The sequence below is a fragment of the Echeneis naucrates genome, chromosome 22, assembly GCF_900963305.1.
Source record: "Echeneis naucrates chromosome 22, fEcheNa1.1, whole genome shotgun sequence".
Classification (NCBI taxonomy): domain Eukaryota; kingdom Metazoa; phylum Chordata; class Actinopteri; order Carangiformes; family Echeneidae; genus Echeneis; species Echeneis naucrates.
Genome location: NC_042532.1, coordinates 4,137,283 through 4,159,930, shown reverse-complemented (window position 1 = coordinate 4,159,930; position 22,648 = coordinate 4,137,283). Strand labels below are relative to the sequence as shown.

The following is a 22,648-nucleotide window of genomic DNA, read 5'->3' as shown; positions in this document are numbered from 1 at the left end:
ACATGAAACAAGTGTTAGAGGTGGAATAAGTATTCCAATCCTTTATTTGGGTAAAAGAAGCGACATCCAGGTAAAATTCCATTGGTATCAAAAGTCCTGTTGAAGTTTGTAAGTATTCTTCCTATAAAAGAAAGAAAAGTAAAATGTCTCCTTCTGCAGTATGTGACCATATCGTATTGCTGTCTAGACCTCTGAACAGTTTTTTGGTGCTGGTACAGGGGTGATGAAATTAGGAGTTTTATATTGTATACAGCAACATGTACATAACCCCGAATATCAAAGTAGAATGTTCTAATTAAATTGTACCTTCATCTTATAAATAGATCTGATTTGGTTTTTGATTTGTATTTATTCAACATTATTAATAAAATTTTACTGAACATAAACAGCTATTTTGAATTGTGATTTATCATGCATTCTGACCCTCCCTGAGCTCTCCCTGGGCTATTTGCTGTTTAGTCTTTAACAGTGCATCTTACCTGTATAGGATATGATGGCATGAGGTATGATGAGGAATAATATTAATATAATATTTGTGGTGGTATTAAGTAGCCCAAAATTTAAATACTGAAGTAAAGTTCAGAATGTGGCCTAAGCAGAATGTGCGATCTGTGCCAGTGTGTGTTTGAAACACTATAGTATGGAGAGCAAACAACATGGGCCATTTATAGTCATTTATATACAGATTCATGTCTCTGCAGGTTTACAGGAAAGCAGAATATTTTAACAGAAAAAGCAAATATTTCTACATGAATAGCTCTTTGTTTTTTGTGGGGGGTGGGCAATGCTTATCTGCCAACTGTACTCATTTTTTAGATGCCAAGTGCATTATTTACATCAGTTTATATTAAATCTGAAAACAATCTTCTACGCAGACAGTTTTTTGAAACATTGACAATGAACTCATGAATTGCGCTTCGAATATAATCGCTTGGTGTCGGATTGAGCAAAAAGGTACCTGAATGTAGCATTAGGGCTAACGGCCTCTTGCGTCACGACTACCTGTATGACGTCAGGTAAGCCTCTTGCTGAGAGTCCGTCAGTGTGAGCAGTGCGTGTGTGCGGACTGAAGGCTGGATCAGCTTTCTATATGGAGCTGATTCCTCATGATGTATGATGGAGGAAACCGACGCAGCAGCGGATCAGCCGCTCTAAGCACACAGACACACGAGCCTGTGGATCACCTGAGCTGACCCGGTTCTCCGGCCGGGCCCAGTGCAGGTGACCGAAACCTCAGCGCCACCAAAAAACACCAAAAAAGACACAAAACTCATAAGTGGAGCAGGAACTGACTGACTGACAAGCGTCACATCAGCCCGTTTGTTGTGCATTCCAATTCCTCATTATGTACTTAAAGATCAAATTTGGACTCCTATGGGAACAGGACCTGTCACACTGCCATACCTTGCTTTTCCCAAATTGACGCCGATGGGTGCATCTCAAATGATCTTACTGCATTAATTATAGGACTATGTCAGATTAGACTCCCTCTGGCAAATTAAGGGAGGAAAAAAAAAACCTGTCGCTTAGCAACACCGTTACCGTTGAAAAAGCTGTGCCGTTGGCGGGTGATAAACATTAATCACTAATTAATATCATTCAAATAAAGATGTATTGAACATCCGAGCGCTTTCCTGCAGCCCTCATTGACTGGAGGGGGGGTCACAGATCAGCGCGCGGGTCAAAAGGTCCCGATGCGGCGAAAAAAGCCACTCGGTAACTGCGGAAAGGTTGAAGTGCTGCAGTTCCCACGGTCTAATTGACATGTTCCGGTTGTGGGCATGCACGAAAAAAAAAAAAACAACAACAACAACAAAAAGAATAACAAGAACACTCAGTGCCTCTGCTGCGAGTGGTCACCTCAGAAAACCCCCCTGCAGATTATTTCTCTCCACAACTTGCCCGACTGAGGCGCGAAGATGGAAACTTTTTGATGGGAGCGACTCTTTCTGGCAAAGACATGCGCGGCAAACAGCTTTAGGAGAGCTCAGCGTCGCCCGTTATGGTGACACAAATTAAAATAGGAACCATAGAAGATTGGATTATACTTAATACGCCATTTCACATCGTGTAACATGTCACATTCTGGGCGCCGTGCCCTTGTTTACGAGCTGCGTCCGAATTACAATTAGCCCACATTTCAGCGAGCTTCCTGTGAAGCGGCCGCGTCTCCCCGCTGCGCGCAGCAGCCGGTGGCCACGTTCCTCTGGCCAGTATCGCGGGATCACGCTGCGTCGGGTGGCCACCCTCTATGACACCCACCAACATGTAACACAAAGCAGTCCCATCAGTGTCTAACCGCTCTGAGTGTGTCTTTATTAGCGGGAGCAGCAGCTGATGAACGCCCGCGCGACAGAATTTAAGGCGGTAGAAATAAAGGTTTGGCGACAGGCGCGCGGCCGCTGCCTGCTGTCCACAGGTGGACACAGAGCACGATGACCCCCATAATGTGTGTGTTTGTGTGTGTGTTTGTGTGCACATGGGAGCAGCACGTGTCTGTTTGCGGCTTTAATATCTTCACTTTCCCGCTCGGACCCCCGCGCGCCGCGAGCTGGGTGTCCGGAGCGCAGCTCGCGAGGGGAGGGAATCCCTCCAGTGTCTGACGCTCCCTTTACCAAGGAAACCCACACGCGCTCTCTGACGCAACTGCCCATTTCAGGAAACGTGCGTCAATGGATCGAAGCAAATCAGACACTTAGCGAACTCCGCGGCGCGCACTGACGTCCGACACCGGCAAAAGTCACCTCTCGAGACATATTTGTGCTACTTTTACCGTGTCGGCGATTTTCGGTTCCATCTCCCGGTCTCCACCGGGCGAACGATGGTCGCGGCGGATCTTTCTTTTGCACTACCTTATCCAGAGCCGACCCCTCCCTGGACAGAGTCGCAACGCCCAGGCGTGACGTAGGCTGTTTCGTTGGTGTTGAAAAGCCGTTGCAGTTCTTTATAGTGCCATTGAAGTGAGTCATCTCCTGGTAGTGTGGCGAAAAGGAAAAGAAAAAAAAAATTTCGAACTGTTCCGCGAACAGCACAAGCTCAGATAGAGTGAAGTAGGCAAGGCGACGGAAAAATATTCCGAAGATTAGCCAGAGCCAAGGCTTTAAAGCGAATGATAACCTGCGTGAGTCACTGTCTAACTACAGGTTGACTTGTCTCCACTGGATGTGACTGCTGAGCGTGTGCTACCGACTATAGGTTGAAGTTTGCACACCTGAGAGGATCTGTAACAGTGTAGTGGAGCTTTACCTGCGGCTCAAGCACGATAGGACAGTAGCATTTAACAAAAAGTACCGCTAACACACAAAGATATTCAATCCTGAATTGCAATATCTGTAAGATGTTGTAGGCGAGTTTAGAGGAGAATAATTGCACTTTGTCTTTGCCAACTCTTCTGGATATCCCAAATTTACAACGTCTCGAGTCAGAGGATTTTACTATTGGTGCTTCTTTTTTTTAAAAAAAGAAAAAAAATCAGCGAAGATTTTTTTTTTAAAGGGGGGTTTCAGAGATCAAACAGTCCACTGAAATCTTCCTCTTTCCTGGATCATGTACCAGGACTACTCCGGGAACTACGACACGTCGTCCCGCGGCAGCAGCACCTCTCCGGCCCAGCCAGAGTCCTTCACAAGCGGCAGCAGCACGATCGGAAGTCCGATCTCTACCTCAACCTACCAGGTAACAAGGAAATGACACATCTAGAAATATTAAACGGCGTTTGTTTTGCTTTGCATCTGCATTTTAAACACTTAGCCTCCAAGGATGGCGTAGCTTTCTTGTTAGTATTTATTTTATCGTAAGATCTGGCTTTTATGGACTTTTAATGGGAATTCTCCAGGTCATGGGGGGCAAAACGAATGAACCCCGTGACACAGTTTGCATCGATGACTCAGAACAGATGCAAGACTAGATTTGTTCACAAGTATTTTGGACTCACACCAGCTGAATTTCGTCATTCGCTATCTGGACACAATCTAAAGACTGACTTTGATCAGATATCAAATGTATCCCTGAGGCTTGTGCGGGTCGTAAACTGCGAGCCATGCTCGTTTTATCCAGCCATAAAAACAAGCGCACACGGAAACTCCAGTTTGACAGATGTGAGCTGATCCGAGCGCTGCCCGGTGCCGAGGAGCAGGAGACACCGGAACGGGCTTTGAGTCCGTGGTTTCCAGATGTCAGCTTTAGATTCACCATCTTTGTCAACTGTTGCCATCTTTCCTGTCCGCGAGTCCGTAGCTGCCCGTGCAGGCGCCTTTTATGCACACGCATTATGTGCAGGATAAATCCTCAGAGCGCGTACACAGCTCACTCTGAACCGTGTGCACTCCGTCTGCCAGTAAACTGGCTGGAGCTGAGGCTTATGGTGGGGAATGCAACAGGCTTCTGTTTCAGGCATTACTCTGACATTTCTCCTGGTCAGGACCTAAAGCGGGGTGGAGATCCACCGAAGGCCTGAGTTGCTGCGGACTGGAGAGCGACGTTTTATTCTCTTCTTGGACTTTGGGAAATGGCACGACTGTGGATCAGATCGTAGGGTAATTTTTTTAGGGCTTCACATAGCACATTTCTTACAGAGGGAAATGCGCTCAGACAGGACAATCAATACCCGCATATCTGTACCCGAGAAAATGTCAACAAGCTCCCGTTTAAGAACAAAATCACTGCACCCATCTGTTCGATTTTTATCTCAGGCTTTGCTTTCTTGAATTCCCACTGAACTGCGACCGGTCGGTGTGCCAGTGTGAGGTTATGGGAGGGTGCGTGTCCTCGTATACGCAATAATAGGACATAAATCCGGGAAGAGGCATGTTGTTTACCCGCACCCAAGTCTTGCATAGCGCAGTTCTGTTGAAAAGCCCCGTCGGGCTCACGCAACATTACGGTAAACGACTTTTGGCTCCTATCTATTATTGCTCTGGTTCCCTGTAATCACACACTGACTGCCTGTTTCCCATTACAGCGGGCTGGAACATGACCTCTTTTATCAAAACAAGGCATTTTCTATTCTTTTTATTAGACCAGTAGATTTTTTTTTTATCACACTAAAAGTTTTAGTAGCCTCCTCTATATTCAGTGGAATGGCTCTAATGAAAGTTTATGTGTTTCACAATCCATTGCGTTCGATTTATTCATTCTTTGTTATTACTTCAAGGGAATTTTAATTCTCTCAATCTGAAGCCAAGCTCGCCAAAACATTCACTCACATAATTCTGGCTAACTATCTGGCTTGTTACAGCTGGCTGCTTCCCCGCTTACTGGAACTGACTGCGTTTCACATGTGCTTAACAAATCCCATACACAATGACTCACCAGATAAACAAAGTTCCATTAGACTGCCAGGATATCCGACGGAAAGTCGGGAATAACGGGGATATGGGGAAGTGCGTAAATTACGCACACAGGCGGACAGTGCGTCTGCTCGTGGACTCCGGAGACTTGAAGTTATACTGATGGGACACCGGTACTCAGATTGTTATTGAGCAAAACGTATTCACTCACAACTGTAGACTCTTGGTGGTTAAACAATCACCACTCAGTGTTAGATGAGGTTTTGAAAAGCAGTGTGCAAAAGTTGAGAGGATGGGACCCATGTTCTTATCTCAGGATCACCAGCATGTCACTCTGTATCACAGTATGTCCTCACAACTACAGGCAAAATACAAACATCTTTTTGTAGGTAAAGGTAATGTCCACAATAACATGACCTTAATCTGACAATTATCAGATTTTGGAATTATTCATCTTCTATGCAAAGGGAGGTTTATTGCATCTGACAATTTGGGCAAAAGTTCAGCTCTAACGGTCACGACCCTCCCTGTCCAGTGTAGGCATGTGTAACACCTCCCCAGTTCAATTATCTTTTCATTGCAGTGAAGGGAGATGCAGCGGACACCTTGGGCTTTCCCACATGATTCACAGCATGTGTCATTGTTCTACTCTATGGGTTACAGGCGCCCCATTTTGCCTGCACGGATTGAATCATTACTATTTGCCTGAAATGTTGAAAAATACAAATTTGAAAATAGTGGGTGGTGGCGTGTGTGTCTCAGCCATTGTGGCTCATAAATGAAAGCACAGGTTCTTCAAGTTAAGTCACGGTTCAGTTACATTCATTGACACTGCCCCAGCTTGCACAGTCTCCCTCTCTTCATTGTCATTCAACATTTTTTTTTTCCTGTTTCTTCTCTTTTCAGAAGTACAGGGTCGACATGCCCGGCTCCAACAGTGCCTTTATACCCACTATCAATGCAATCACAACCAGCCAAGACCTACAGTGGATGGTGCAGCCCACCGTCATCACCTCCATGTCCAACCCTTACTCCCGCTCCCACCCGTACAGCCATCACCTGACCAATGGCCCGGGACTGCTGGGGCACAACACACTGGCTCGGCCCGGGGTCATCCGCTCCATCGGGGACGCCAGAGGAAGACGCAAGAGAGATGAACAGGTGAGGGACTGGGAATGACTGACTGCAAAAATACTTTTACACCTATAATTTTTTGTGAATTTGTTAGGTCTACACGGGTCACTAAATAAACATGTTTATTATTAAAGATGTTTTTTATGTCTCTTTTGTGTCGTTATTATTCTGCTCACAGTCACACAGCAGTATCATCCACCTCGGGTTATATTCTTTCTCTTTACTTGATTGCATGCGTCTATAAAACAGCTTATTTTACCTGTGGTGCTTCTTTCTTTGCTTGCCCTCAGCTCACCCCAGAGGAAGAGGAAAAGCGGAGGGTGAGGCGTGAAAGGAATAAGTTAGCTGCCGCCAAATGCCGTAACCGTAGACGCGAGCTCACCGAGATGCTGCAAGGGGTGAGTAGAAATCTGAAAACTGGAAGACACCAGAGCAGATTACCCCTGATCGTAAAACAAAAAAACACACAAATCAGTGTAAGCGCTGGAGCATTGTGTTCCTCTTATATGGCAAACAGTTCTCATTAAGCTCCCTTTTTTTAAATCATGGATCTGGAAAAAATTGAAAAATGCCTAAAAAGCAACATAAGAAAAGATTTTAACCTAGAAAATATACAGTACACTGAGAGGTGGAGAGTTGTTCAGAAGTCTGACAGGAGGCCTGTTTTTCAAGGCTTTTGATGAGTGATTGAACTCCACACCTAAATTTACAACCTCACATTACTGGTTTGACTCTGGCTGTGTCTCTGAGCGCAAGGTCTAAGTGTAAAGATGACAGGCAATGAAAAGCTTTTTGTCTCGGGCAGCTGTAGACAGAGGTAGGGCTGTCTCGCGGCCCTGCCTGGCAGACAGTAACGGCATCTAAATGGACTAATTAGCCGAATTACAGTGAGGTTGAGCTTGTCAGGCCTTAAAAAACCCCAGGAATGGAATTTGCTGTAGGCAGCTGTCTCCATGAATGCAGGACATTTTCTAAAAGGGGCAAATTGCTTGTCTCAATCCCAGAGACATGCTGCTTACACACACACACACACACACACACACACACACACACACACACCACACACACACACACACACACACACACAGACATTCAAGCCAATGCTTCCAGGGAAAAAAAGCTCTTCCTTTTTCACATGCCTGTTTTTTAAAATTCCAAATAAGGAAGTGTCGCTTCCCAGTGAAAAGAAGGAACAATATTCCTACAATAGCTCCTCTTTGATTGTACTGATACTATTCATATTAAGTGTATCACTGGGCACCTCCTCTCCTGGCTCCTTGTGTACAACTTCCTCATACCTTTACTCATGAGTCAAAGTTCTCAGACAGCAAGTCAGCTTATCATTATCTGCCCAATGTCTATGGCTGACAAACAGCTTTTTATAGTCCTTTATGTGACATATTAATGATACATCGCCGATGCAAAGTCCATATCCCTGAGACACACATTATGCAAAGCTCAAATTCAAACAGAAAGCATCAAGACTGCACGCTCTAAGTCTAAATGGCCCATGACAAATTCTTGATTTAATGTTCTGCCTGTGCTACTTTCCTGTTGTTCAGGAGACCAAAGCAAACAAACAGTGCCCTCTTTTGGTGCTTTGGAAGAACACACATACACACACACACCATATTTCTGAAGAAACTGCTAGTATCGCATGTCTTATAAAGCCTTTGTTTGGGTTAAGATATTTTTTCGTAGCTATGCATTTTGCCACTTAATAACTAGAGAAATGCTGTCGTATTTGTTTTTATCAAGTTAAAATTAAGATGAGCCGGGTATCTTGTATGTTACACTATTTGTCTTGTGTCTCTGTTAAATAAGGGCAAAAAAATAAAAAACAAAACAAAAAACCGGTGAACAGAAAACAACATGCTAATATTAAAGCTCAAGTGGTGACCTTTATTTTTAATTCTCCGTCAACAGGAGACAGAAAAACTGGAGGAGGAAAAAGCAGACCTGCAGAAGGAGATCGAGAGCCTGCAGAAGGAGAAAGACAAACTCGAGTTCATGTTGGTGGCCCACAATCCTGTGTGCAAGCTGCCCATTGAGGAGCGCCACCAGCCGACAGGACACCAGCAGCACCAGCAGCATCAGCAGCACCAGCAGCATCAGCAGTGCGCCCCACTCCCTCTGACCATGCGCCCCAACATGGGCACCAGGGCTCAGATGAACCAGGTGGTGGTGAAGCAAGAGCCAGAGGATGAAGAGGAGAACATGGGCAAGCCTCAGCGCTCCGTCATCAAGCCCATCTGCCTGGGAGGTGGGGGTGTCAGCAGTGGGATATACTGTGCAGATGGAGACAGCCTGAATACACCGGTGGTGGCAGCGTCCACTCCTGCTGCCACACCCAATGCCCCAAGCCTCATATTCACCTACCCCAGCATGCTGGAGCCCGAGAGCCCCTCGCCCTCCTCCGAGTCCTGCTCCAAGGCCCACAGGCGCAGCAGCAGCAGTGGCGACCAGTCCTCAGACTCCCTCAACTCACCCACCCTGCTGGCACTCTGAGCAAGGGCTCAACTCGGCGCAGCTGAGAAACAAACACTGTGGCTGAAGGCAAGCATGAGGATCGACTACGCGCCCACTCCAGTGTCTTTTCAAGACCCAAGAGCACATTAAAAAGTCCAGACCACCCTGACCATGTGAGCCGTTTCCCCCTCCACAGGGAGACCCACAAGGGCTACGCTGTGTGTTTCTTCTTGTTCTGCTTCAGTGTAAGATTTTTTTATTTGTAGAAGTGTTTGCACCAATCCTTAAACGTGTCATCCCTTCGCCATTTCAACTCAAGTGTCAACTTGTTTACTGGGCAGACAATTCTGAAGAAAGTCGTGCCTCAATGTGGCAATTGTGAGTTGATGTGACTAAAACTAGAGAGTGTGTTCTTAATATATTTTTCTGAATCTGTTTGAAAAGCCATGCTGACACTTGCACTCTGCCAAGACGAATCAATAAATCACTCTACAAGGTCAGCATTTTACTGGAAATTCTGAGGAGAGAAAGGGACAGTGAGCAAAGACTTCCTCATGTTTTTTTCCACTTAGATATGTCCTTTCATAACTTGGACCTTGATTCAGGAATTGCTACCAGGAGTGTGTACTTGTTTCTGATGTGATTCCCATCTCTTTAATTGTATTTATGGACTGTGCTGATTAAATTTTACGAAGTGTTTTGTTGAGATATCGTCCTCTCCTTAATCTGCCTGTAGAAAAGCAAAATCGTGACCCTCTGGGTGACCAAAGCACTCCTCAGTGTTGCAAATGATACAAGCCAACTTTCAATCAATGACTAGTTCCTCAGTACTCTATACCTTCTATTTTGCCATAGTGGCTTGACTTTACATTAGTATTGGTGTGCTTTTCCTCAGTGATTCTGTACCTGAACTTTACAACCTGTTGATGACAAAGTGTATGTGATTTACATTGATGTCGGGGATATCTCTCTAGTGTGGTAGAACCCCATCTCGAGCGTTGCAAGACTGCAGGCTGCTGAATGGTCTAAGCCAGAGTGTTGCAGAGTTGGTACTATACGTGTAGGGATGATAGACTTCATCGCTTCATTGTGTCACATTGAGAAAGGTTTAACTTTTTGCTCAGATTTAAAGGTTTGAGCAAAACCCTCCTCCTCTTAATCCTGCACTTCTTTGTTTCGTACATTCTCTAAATAAAGGTCTTATCTTTTTCAACACTGCCATTCAGGGCAGGTCAGGTTTCAAAAAGCCAAAAAGGATTGTATGACACATGTAATCCTGTAATTCGTTCGTCTTTGTCTAAAAGGAGGGACTTTGCTAAAATTTGAAAAGAAAAAAAAAAGCCACTGTGGTCTAGACAGTCGCCAGTTGCCAATGATGTCAACCCTGTTTATACTGTGTTTGTAAATCTGTCACTTTTAGTAGAGAAATGATGTTTAAATTCAACTCAGATGATTTATGGGTGTGTGAATTTATGCCAACATGGAGGTACTCAGTAGAAACTTATTGGAAGCCTTGTTGGCTTTAAACAAGGGCCAGACTCAGTTCATTTTTGACTATAAGGAAGGGATAAGAGGATTCTCTCTACAGCTGGCCTGGGATGAAAGAGGGGACACCTTGAGAAGATGTAATATTTCAGAAGTTTTATGAAGCACTTCTTCTTTTGTTTTTGTTGTTTTCACGTGTGTATCTTAAAGGGATGAGGGATTGCAATACCGTGCACTGAGAAGGACACAACAATGATATTTGGAACCTTTTTGTTTACTTCAAAACATTCCTAATGATGATAATGTCAGGGGGTGAAGGGGGTCATCTTTGTTTGAACCCTTTTTGTTATCAGAGGAGTAAAAGCATTGGTTGGAAGACTTTCGTTGCGCTGGATGCAGAAAACAGACTTTGAAATTCAATACAAGCTGCTGCTACTTGTTTGGAAAAATCATGTGGGCTGTTTATATTTCACTGATGTTGGGTTTAACATCTCTGGCTGTATTATCATGTGAGGGCCTCTTTGATCCTGTTTGACAACATAAAGAGGTGAAATGATAACCAAAAACATTACTGTGGGCAAGTCTGATACATCTGTATGTTGAGATATTCTGAAGCCCCTTGACACACATAGGAAAGCCATTGACTGTAGATCTTCTACTGTATATGTCATCTACTGTCTGTCGCCTGTTTTCAACTAACTATTACTTCTTTTCCAAATGCTTTAACTGTTAAAAACGACTCAAAATTAATAAAAACAGCAATATGTATAGCAGTGTTTGTTAATTTAAATGAAAATAATAATAAAAAATCATTTTCAACTTGGAATTGTCCTTTTTATTCTATTTTATTATTTAAAATATTATCAGTATCTTTAGCAAGAGTTCATCATCATCATCATCATCATTTCATAGTTAGAGAGATGACTTTCACACTATTTTGATTGGTGGGATTGAAATAAAAATTATATAGAACATGAAGGAATAATAATGCATTTAATCAAACAATATCAATCAATAAAGGCTGTGTGTTTATGTTGAAATGATTCCAGTGGAAATTGTGTGTGCACGTTATACTGTGGTGGAGTGTGTATCAAGCCTCTAACTCCTTGGTGTCCACACCTCAGATGATCTCACCTGGTCTCTCAGCTCCTCCACCATCATCAAAAAGGTTGCAACAGCGCCTGTAGAAAGCTCACCTGTGTCCCAGGATACTGGTGGACTTTTACTGCTGTACTGCTGACAGTATACTCACCAGCTGTGTCTCAGTGCGGTGTGGCAATTGCTCTGCAGCAGATCGCAAGGCAGTCCAGCGGGTGGTGGAAACTGCCAGATCACCGGCACCCAAATGCCACCTACAATAATCGCTGCCTGGGCAGGGCGAAAAGCATCATGGAGGATGCATCACACTGCTATAGACTCTTTACCCTCCTCCCATTCAGCAGGCGTTAAAGGAGCCTCCGCTGCCGCAGCAGCAGGCTCAGGAACAGCTTCTTTCATGAGGCTGTGACCCTGCTGAACTCCACACCACAGCTGTAAGCATTATTATTGCTCTCATCACTGCGCTGTTCCTGTACTTTATGTTGTAGGAATCACTTATGCCCGCACTTCTGGTTAGATGCTAACTACATTTCATTGGCTTTGTACATGTACTCTGCACAATGACACTAAAATTGAATCTAATCTAATCTTATACACTAAAATATTGCTCTATATGTCAGTTCTGCAGCTGATATTAAAAGAAGACATTAGCTTTCAATCTAGAGTATGTTCAATATTTAAAATCATAGCTTTCACTGTTTTGTTTCTTTAGACTGAATGCAGTTACCACTCATATACTCCTACACATAATTGACCATATTAAAGTTGAAAATGAATTATACCCAAACATAATCCAGAAATAAAAATCATATTTTTACAGTCCTGTTTCTCAGAGGACATATGAGAGGACACTAGGGTCCCTCTAATGGCTTTGAGGACACATTTAGACCCAACTGCTGATAGATGGATCTTATTGCGGCCTCTCTGTGAATATCTGGTGCTTATGTGGTGAGTTGAAGTGGAGAAATATTTAGCGTGACCTTGATGCAGTTATTGTTTTACTGCTTCACTTTGGAACTCGAGCATTTCCTGCCCCCACCCGGCCACAGAAACAATTACAGCAGAAGACAAGCGTTTTAAAAAAGACACTTGTATGACACGTAAAGACCATTCATGGATTATAAAGCCAAACTGAGGTGATATTCGTTTCAATTTAAAAGTAAATTCTTTTATTTCTGGTGTTGACTTTGGACATTTTATTCTCAATCAGAACCGGAAATGCGGCTCTAAATGAACTTGCGTGCAAGGCAGACGTGTCCTGAGCTGCACAGAGAGCAGACATTGCAGAGGTTTCATACACACCCACAGAGTTGGGTTTTTTTTAATATATATATATAAATAAATAATCCATGTAGGAATGTAAACCCACTTAATGCCTGTGACAACGTGCAAGCGCCTTTTATAGAGTTCACCGGAAGTCCGGCCACACCGGAGTTTCTTCTTCATGTGAACTTCCTCCGCCCTCTAGTCGACAGAATCACTCATTACAACAAGCTGATAATAATAATAATAATAATAATAATAATAATAATAATAATAATAATAATAAACTCTACATATGAGTCTTTTTTAAAGTGCTATAGTGGACCAACAACTGCCTGGACCGCCTGGAGGCAATATACTGGCACAGATTCATCCCTTCACTTGACCAAATCAAATGGACAGGATTTCATCCATAACATCACCTAGCAGCAGTGCTTAAAGTGGGATTTGGCAGGTGGGGGCACAACAAAGGAAAGTGCCTCACCATAGTGTCACGCTACTTATTTGTTCAACATTTAAGGGTTTATTTTGGTCCATCTACACCGATATGGCAATATGCACACAATATGACCACTACGATACAGCACACAACTTTGCTTTTCACAATTTCAATTCAAAAAGAAAAATGGGAAGTCTAAAAGGAACTCATATTTTAAACACCCCAAAATAGCTGCAGACAAGAACTACAAACAAAAAATCACAACCTCTGCATCATAAATCATAACAAAAACGACAACCAAAGAATGATACGTGGCTACGTTCATACAGTGGCATGCAGTGAAAATTGCTCCCACATTGACTGGTAGTCCAACTTGATTGTCACGTTTTTTCTTTTCGGACAGGCTGTGTGACCGACTGACCTTCTTGTGAGAATCCATTTCTTAACATTTCTGTGGATTCCACTGTTTACCATGATGCCCAACCAAAGAAAAACACATTGATGCTGACACCTTTGGGATTTCTAGTTGGGTTTCATCTGCATGCGTGAAGCAGCTGCATCAACTCAGACAGGAGATATACGGACCAGCACTGAAAATACAACGTCAAGAAGTGACAGGTTTAAGCTATGCAGATAGCTGCGTTTTTGTGAAGGCCAGGAGATAATATTCGGCTACATTTTGATTTGATGAGCAACGCAATGAAGAGAGAGGGGGAGAGCCGGGTTGAACTTTGACTGTATATAAAAACTGTGCACACGATTTTTATTTAAAGAGCATCGTACGATCATTGATATGAATGAATCTATTTATTTTGTACTTTTTCGGAGGTGCTGAAACGCAGTTCCGGCCCACTTTAGGCCCTGCGTAGCAACGATAACTCTGATGACATGTGTGCACATTTAAAAAATGAATATATGTGATAGAGGGTTAATAAAAAAAGCATTGCATAAAACAGAGGACAGACGCAAAGGGACAGCAGACACTTTGAAACTTTAAAGGAGGTGAAGGCAGACGGACACATTCAGTCCATGTTGGAGGTCAGTGTTTCTGAGGCGGAAGAAATGGAAACAAGCATGTTTCTGAGAAAAGCATGAAGACATTTATCATTTATTACATTTGAAAACATGTGGAGCCTTTCTGTGTGGAGTTTTCATGTTCTCCCTCTGCCTGCCTGAGTTCCCCCCAGGCCAAAACACGGAGTTTGGGTCCACTAGTGGATCAGCATTGGCAGTGGGTCTGAATATGGCTGGGAATGTTTCTCTAATGAATACTTTCTACAGACTATCGCGACATGATTTTACACACATAATGACAAAAGATCATCAGCAAAAATAGTGAATGACATATAGATAGCACCTAAAGGACGCCCATGCACATACACACACACACACATGACACTTTGAAGCTGCTTGTTTCCATGTTCAGTAAGTCCAGGTATCACTCCAGTCACACATCTCTGCAGAGGCAGTGCTGTTTATGCTACTCCAGTTTAAAAGGGTAGGTCTCAGGGTAGATAAATAATAGCAGGATAGTGCTCAGACTCTGTCAACACCACTGCTGAACTTTTGGCCCAGCAAACATGCAATGGGACTTCCAGGAAATGTAACACTGAGAAGTCCTCCAGGGATATTATTTTAACCTAGAGTGTTTTCAGTGCTGGACAGGCCAGAGCAGGTGGAGGAAAGAACCGCGACTGCCACAGCTGTACCGGCTGAGGCCGAGCCTGGTTCTGCCTGAGGTTTCTGCCTCTTAAAGGGAGTTTTTCCTGCCGCTGTCGCCAAGTGCTTGCTCATGGAGGGATTAATAGGGTCTCTTTAAATAACTCTATAAAGAGTTTTGTTAGGACCTGCTCTATATCAGAAGTGCCTTGAGGTAACTTTGTAATGATTTGGTGCTATATAAATATAATTTGACTTGAATAATGCATCAACACTACGAAGCCTGATAAATTTTTTATTCATTTTCCTGCAGAAACGTACTCTGAGGTTGAAGTGATACCCTTTACTAAAAATCTGATTTTCTAAATAAGCAGTTCAGCTATTGTGTTGATATTTGAACCAGTAGAGTTTGGCGAAACTCTGTACAACAGTAGTGTGTGACAAGTGCTTTAACTGTCAGCCAATGGGAAATTGAATGGGCCTTTTTTTACGTGAGCCAGGGATAAATTAAATAGATCATCAGAGCAAAACAAAACAAAAACAACAACCCAAAAAGCACCACCTGCTAACAAGATGTGCATGCACTGACCCTCAGGACCAGCTTATGATAACTGAAGCTTAAACTCATTCAGAAGGAAAAAGTCCCTCCTGAAGAAATGTGTTGAACAGCAGACAGAGCTCAGCTAAGTCAGATCAACATGTTTGGAATGATTTCTTATTTTCACTTTAATAATAAATAAAGATGTAAAGAAAGATTTACTCTTAAGGCATGAAGAGGCTGTAAGTTAGCACCGTCGCCTCACAGCAAGAACATGGCATGCTGTCCTTGTGTCTGAGCCTAAGTGGATCCACCTACTCTCACTTCCTCCCACATGTAGCTCCCTCCGAAACACCTTCATCGAAGGTGAAAGTGATTCCAGCATGTGCAGACTGTATGTGAGTCTGAAGGGTTATATGATGGACTGGTAACACTGTTGTCCAGGGTGGACCCTGACCCAACCTCCATGTCAACCTACGGAAGGTCCAAAGCAGAGAATTTCCTCCCATCTGGCGTAATTGTAGATCAGCAGCATCACACTGACAATGTTCAAAGTGTCGGAAGGTTCTAAAATGATCTTTTCTGTGGGTATCAGCAGCTGAAATCCTAGCATGGAAACATTTCTTGAAATCAGTGTCTTTGTGGATTTGTGGTTGTTTGAGCTGAATCCGGTGGTCGGCACAGAGACGCTGTGTGATTTAACCATTACAGGCGAATTAATTTGATTTTAAGCAAGACCACATTTACAGTGGAGTGGCTACTTACTGCAGAACTATGAGACATACTAATTCAAGCTTAGCAGAGAGGTGAACACATGCACCACCATCCGTGGTCGTACTGATATCGCTCGTCTCTCTTTCCTGTCATTCTTGTTCTGGGGTGAAATTGATTTCTGCAGAGAGATCTGATTCCAGCTTATAGTAAGTTTATGGCTCATATTCATAGGTGTGCCCTTGGCTTCACATTGCAGACAGAAAGATTTCTGTCTCACAGCAAGAACATTGCATGCTGTCCTTGTGCACCCCCCCACGCCACTGCATTTGAAGAAAACAGTAAGTTCACTGTGAGTGACCGCGCATATGTGCTGAGTTTGCAGAGTAGCAGATAAGCCCACGAGGGTAATTGAAAGGAAACTGATATCAGTCTTCTGAAGCTGATGTGAAGCTAAGCAAGCAGTAACTGGGCCCTGCTTGATGGCGAGTAAACTGTTATGTGCTGGAGTAAGAGAAAAAGTTAGATACTTGTGATATTCGGAAACACACTGAAGACTTTGTATGTTTAAATCTTCTCAGTGATTTTTTAACTATGACCCATAATCAGCTGTTCTTCTAGCATTTAAAAGCGTTAACGTTGAACTTTGTTAAAAATGTCACACTCATCTTGGCAGTAAAATGGAACATGTGTTTGAACAGTAATACATTCATATTTTTTCCTCACATAATTTGTCTCGATCTCTTCCCATCTGTATATATCTGTATACTGCAGACATTCAAACTACTCTAGTTCAGTGTGATTCCTCCTGTTCATGTCGGCTGTAAAGACAAATCTATTAAACTGTGTTCATTAGTAGAGCTAATATGAAGCTTCTGTAGACTGATCGCCAGATCGTCTAGCTTCTGTGTCGAGGTGGAGTGGACGGAAATTTAAAAGAAAAAAAGATGTCATACTAAGAACAGAGTAAATTTGCCAAGTGCAAATTAAAAACTAACAACTCTGAGGACTGTAAATTGAGTCTTTTGATTGCTGTTGGTTGGAGCATGATGAGCAGGAGGAAGCTGGCAGGTGGCGCTCAACACTGATTGCCTCCAGAATGGTTTCCTGAAAGAAGTTGTTGCATTGAAGCGTTTTTGTATGAAGTGTTCTGTTCATTTGTCACTCTGCTCTGTTAGGAAATCAACTATCAAGTGACATCAAACATTGGTTTGTGAGCTGCTGTTTTGAAACCATCACTATCTTGTTTTTTATTTTATTTTATTTTATTTCATTTGTTTATTTATTTTTATTCTGAACAGGCAGAAACCATATTGGGAGGAGAAAGGTGAAGCTGAGGTGGACTACGGACTGGATCTGGCCTGCTCCATCTGACTGTGCTGTGCAGTCCGTCAATCATACAGTAGCCACACCCCTAATGCATTCCCTGCTTTATTGTCCTCTAAATGGGTACATCGTTAAAAATGTTGTAGGGAAGTCTTGAACCCAGAGACTGAGACTGTAAACTCATTAAGAAAACATACACTGAGCTAATAAATCAAAGGAGAAGGGAGAAGGGGGTGGGGATTTTTTCACATTGACTTCAATACAATCTGACTTCTCTTTACAAGTCGTTAGATAGACTGAGTTTTAAGGCCTTTCAGAATTGGCTTCACCTGTCATAAAATAGGGTGAATGAAACAATGCGCATCACTGTGCACAAAGCTTTATCACAGAGAAAATAAATGAGCAAACAGCTGGAAAAGCACCGCAGCTCAGCACACCCAATGTAACAGTCATGTTTTCCTTTGCGAGTAAGGAATTTCCACCAACACATTTCCTTTTCCTTTTAATGATCAGAGCTGGCCCAACCGCACAGATACAATGACTTTGCTCCTGGATGTCCTTCAGCTCTGCGATGACCACAGACATTGCTGACAGTGATGAGCTAAATCAGAGCGCTTTACTGTGTGACTTTGAGCATAAAAGAAGGAAAGGTGACAGATGGGGGCTGATGCAGGCATTTATTTAGAATTAAGACAACCATCTACTTTGCCATCCCCCAACTGCTGACGGCAGCAAAATATTGTAAATTTTGTGATGAGCAGCTGCCAGTCAGACAAATCTATTGAAACTACAGAGACCTGTAATGGTGGCTGTGGGTTATATTACCATCAGCTGAGATGCTGTACTCTACAGTTTTGGCATTATTTAAAGGGCAGCTTGGACATTAAGTCCGTTTTCCCTGATCGACAAGTTCCTGCCTGTGCAGGGGACAACAGCAAAACAGATAGAAACTGTTGATGAAGGTGACTGCAGCAAGAGCAAGAGCATGAAGCCTCTGCATGGCCGTGCAGAGGTGAAACCTAGCATGTTAACAGCCCCGTCGTAGACATAGACATAAATCCTGCTAATGAAAAAAGCACCGACAGCAACTTTGTTTCCAAGTTTATTTTTCTTTGATGAAATACTGGTTAGCCTGATCACTTGAGAAACTGTTATTTCAGCAGCTTTTAAGATTTTGCAATTGATTTTAACTGTTGTTGAAACCGGCACATTGATTAAGAACTCATTGCAACGATCAGCCAGCAAGACATTAAGAGGCCTCTCGCTGGACTGAGCGATTACAAACCTTTTGAAACACAATACAACAGAGACATGACATGAGTCACGGATCAATAGCAGATGAGTGTGTTGGGAAAGGAGACAAAAGGACATTCATGAGAACAGAACGCTGCGTCATTGTTTGTTTTTTTTTATTTCACTTGTTATAAATTCAGGAAGGATGTGACAATGTGACCGACTGTGCTACTGTTAACCCACAATGATGCCAAAAGATTCATCAGCTAATTAATCATTCACCAAGAAAATACCTTGGTAAAATTAACTTTAGTGTCATTTTATCATCATCATTTGTCAGTTTTAAAAGAAATAACACGGTAATATAGAAAATTTCAGTCATGGGCAAAAGCGGGAAATTCAGTGAAAGCTGCAGTTTTGATGCTACAAAATTATTTTAAATAATTTTTTTTGTACACTGACTTTACTGAGTCAGCATCACTCATAGTAAATGAGTTAAAATCTCCTGTTTAATGTTGCGTTTCTCAAACTTTAGCTCTGCGGCGTGACAACAGAGGTAGCGACATATCAATATCAATTAAACTCTATGTAAATTCAAAGACAGTGATTTACAGTGTTGCTGTAATTCTGTGTGGCATCTGGACAGTGTTCAGGTACGTCTGTAAGTGCAATGCCAGCTAGACTCTCTCGTTTCCTGTTTTCCCACCAACCAAAACAAACAACAACACAAAATTTCACATTTTTTCAACAGCTTCAGCAGCAACAACAAGCAGTATTGCTGTTGGTCCGGCAGATGTTTGGGAGTTAGGTAGTCTGCGGGTTTGATTTAAGTGGCTAAGTGGTCTGAGGAACTTTAAGAAACACTGCTCGTCCATTGCCTGTCTCACTTTGATTCAAATTTCCAAGAATCTTTCTTTGCAAATTAAAAAATTTGCTGGTTTCGTGGCCATCAAGTAAACTGAACATCTTTGGTATTAGGTTGGCTGGTCAGACATAAAATACAGATTCCCTAGAAATGTTTAGGATAGCAGAGAATACGAGGTGCTTGATCCACATTTCTTTATGTCACATTCATATGGTTCATTTTTTTTTTTTTGTTCTTGCTCATAGAAAATACTGAACCAAACTTTATCCTGATGTTAACTGCTACATGACATCTACAAGTCTGCAAATATACCTTCTCCTGAGTTGGGAGTGATGATGAGTTACTAATTCACAACGTTACATGTTGGGAGCACTTATTAAAAAAATGTTAGTTATTGGAGTCTATATGTCTTTGCCTCTGGTAGAACTTGGAGAACTTGTTGAAGATGTTAGTAATGGGTAGAGCGACGATAAGCAGTCCACAGATGATGCACAGGGTTCCTATCAGTTTCCCAGCAAACGTGACAGGGAAGGTGTCTCCGTAGCCCACTGTGGTCATGCTAATGGTTGCCCACCACCAACCAATGGGGATATTCTGAAGCTCTGACTCAGGAGACTCTTTCTCCACGAAGTAAATGAGGGCAGAGAACATGGAAATGCCCACGGACAAGAAAAGCACCAGCATCCCAACTTCACGGGAGCTGTGTTGCAGCGTGGCACCGAGAGAGCGAAGGCCAGCTGAGTGGCGAGCTAGCTTGAGGATGCGAAACACTCGCATCAGCCTCAAGATCAGCACCACCTTGCCGACATTTTCCAGGTCTGTGCTTTCACCTTCATCCATCATGTCACAGGCTGTGGTAACATAGAAGGGAATAACTGACATTAAATCAATTATATTGAGAGGGCTGCACAAGAACTTTCTTGCTGATGGTGCAACAGCCAAACGAAGAATGAACTCTGCAGAGAAGAAGAAAACGCAGAGGTTCTCGACAAAGGACAGCACCGGATTCTCAATCTCTTTTTCACTGGCGTCCACCTGATGGAAGTCTGGCATGCTGTGAACGCACATGGCTACGATGGAGACAATAACCACGCTCATTGAGATAACAGCCGTCACTTTGGCTGCAGTGGAGTAACCTGGATTCTCAAGATGAAGCCAAACATTCCTGCGTACGTCTGCGCACCAGGTGCCTTCAAACATGTGTAAGTTGTCCTCTGAGGCTGAAAACTCCTCAATGGAGGAAGCTGAGCTGTTTGGCTGCAGGTCGTCACTCCTTTGATCCCAGCACTTATCCTCAGCAAGCTCCTTCAGCACATAGAATCTGTTGCTGCAGCAGAAGTCCAGGTGACGCTCCTTGATGCCCCAATACTCAATCTCCTGACAAAATGAAACCACGCACAATCCGTCCACCAGGTGGATTTTACCTGTGAGATAGAAGTTGAGAACGTAGCAGAAGAAACGAGGGCTGCGATCGAAGTAGTACTCCATCTCAGAAGGACTGAAGTCGTCACAGAGCTCCAGGATCGCCTCGGTGGAGCTGCAACACAGGAGACGGCCGAGGCGGGTCTGTGGGAACCTTTTCAGGACAGTGTGCTCCATCCGCTGTTTGAATCCTCCAACGTTAACGTTGATGAAGCACTCCTCAGAGCTGTGCTGATGAAAGAGCATGGTGCAGCAGCTGCTCATACTGGCCCCCACAGTCAATCTCAGAGGTGCTGCTGCCTGCACACAAACACACTGAAATAAGTGCACCAAACTCTTTCTTGTTTGTCATCTGAGTACATTGAAGAGTGTTACATCAGCAGGATCAAGTAGCATCTGGGTTTCTGTGACGCCCAATAATGGGATGGTTGAATGCCAGTGTCACGTGCCAGGTTTAACAGGTTTCCAGATGTCATTGAGGTGACCCCTTAGCTCTCTGGCGAAACTGAGAGTGCGTACCCTTAATGCCTTAAGGGTGCTGCAGTGGCCCGGGTTCAACGATGACCCATGGCCCGTTTCTGCATGCCATCCCATCATCTCTTTCCACCTCTCCTGTCTCTCTCGCTGCATGCAGCTATAATAAAGCTTTAAATATGTTACAATGTCTACCTGTGTGGCCAAAAAATGCATTACGTATTACGACCGCTCTCTGCACCAGTGATTGTCATTTCACATCAAGGACCCCTAAACTGAAAAGCACACAGTTCAATAGGATTTCTCCCTTTGCGTGGTAACCGTCCTTATTTTCTATGTTTCCTTGGACAGATCTCTGCTGAGTTGCTATTGGATTGGATGGAGAAAATGCAGAGGGGGGACCCACAGCGGCCCCATCAAGGACGGTTGGAGGTCCCTGGACCCTGCACTGCACTGCTCTGCAGTACTCATATATTAATGCAGTTGCTTTCACGGAAGAAATATTATTGGCTTTTTAAAATTTGTTAGATCTTAACAAGATATTCTTTGAGAAGCATTAAGGAATGAATTAAAGAGCAAACAGTCGTGTCAGCCAGTGCGGTGCAGCGCTAACAGACTTTTAATGGTAGCTAGTGAAACAGTGAAAACCTGCAGCTGTGTGTCCTGCCTGCGGCTCTAAATCAGCTGCTCTGTCGCATTGGATTGTGTTACGCTGAACTATAACGTTACAAGTTGCAGCGGATGTAGAGCCAAGGTCAGATTTGAGAGTTCTTTTTTTTTTTTTTATTTTGCACGTACAAAAGTTTACTGACTCTGTGAAAGTGAACGAGGAACAGAAGTAAAGAAGGAACACAAACCCGACTTCAGCAGCAAACTCTTGAGACTGAGCGATCAGCTGGAGGACGCGGTCAGAGCAGCTCACCTGGACATGTGTGCGTGTCCCCCGGTGTGTCCTGTCGGCTCCGCAGGTCTCCGGTGTGTCGGGGTCCGGCGCAGGGCGGGAGGACAGCCGGTCAGCGCCCCGCCCCCCCCCCCGGCTCCGCTCCCAGGCTGCGCCGCTTCACACATTCACTCCATGTGCGATGGCGTTACCAGGCACAACTGTCACCGTAAATATTTCATGCTTATTTAGGCTAAGTGCTCCTTGTCCTGTAAAACCCGGTTGTCTTTCTAATCCGTGTATCTTACTGGGGAGTTTTCCTGTGTTTTGTATCACACGTGCGCTTAAAGCGCCACAAAACAGG

General features: G+C 43.5%; 2 protein-coding genes across 3 annotated transcripts; one reads left to right on the top strand and one right to left on the bottom strand.

Annotated features, from left to right (window-relative positions):
* The first annotated feature begins 2,808 nt into the window (after positions 1-2,808).
* fosl2 (FOS like 2, AP-1 transcription factor subunit) lies at positions 2,809-10,260 on the top strand. The gene is made up of 4 exons (XM_029494014.1): positions 2,809-3,675; positions 6,195-6,449; positions 6,713-6,820; positions 8,349-10,260. The coding sequence occupies exons 1-4, from the start codon at positions 3,547-3,549 to the stop codon at positions 8,928-8,930; spliced, it is 1,074 nt and encodes a 357-aa protein (XP_029349874.1). The 5' UTR covers positions 2,809-3,546; the 3' UTR covers positions 8,931-10,260.
* Positions 10,261-18,565: 8,305 nt separating this feature from the next.
* LOC115035955 (potassium voltage-gated channel subfamily S member 3-like) lies at positions 18,566-22,394 on the bottom strand. 2 transcript variants are annotated; one of them, XM_029494024.1, is made up of 2 exons: positions 22,327-22,394; positions 18,566-21,230 (listed from the first exon to the last, which is right to left on the bottom strand). In XM_029494024.1, exon 2 carries the CDS (start codon positions 21,192-21,194, stop codon positions 19,896-19,898), a length of 1,299 nt encoding a protein of 432 aa, XP_029349884.1. In that variant the 5' UTR covers positions 21,195-21,230; positions 22,327-22,394; the 3' UTR covers positions 18,566-19,895. The 2 variants fall into 2 exon arrangements, with proteins under 2 accessions (XP_029349884.1, XP_029349883.1); XM_029494023.1 differs by having other exon boundaries at positions 22,262-22,351.
* Positions 22,395-22,648: the final 254 nt, after the last annotated feature.

Excerpts from the sequence above, each read along its gene's own strand:
- fosl2 (XM_029494014.1), top strand. The coding sequence starts at position 3,547 with ATGTACCAGGACTACTCCGGGAACTACGACACGTCGTCCCGCGGCAGC. Across the intron at positions 3,676-6,194 it reads TCTCTACCTCAACCTACCAG|AAGTACAGGGTCGACATGCC; the intron begins GTAACAAGGAAA and ends TTCTCTTTTCAG. Across the intron at positions 6,821-8,348 it reads TCACCGAGATGCTGCAAGGG|GAGACAGAAAAACTGGAGGA; the intron begins GTGAGTAGAAAT and ends CTCCGTCAACAG.
- LOC115035955 (XM_029494024.1), bottom strand. The coding sequence starts at position 21,194 with ATGAGCAGCTGCTGCACCATGCTCTTTCATCAGCACAGCTCTGAGGAG.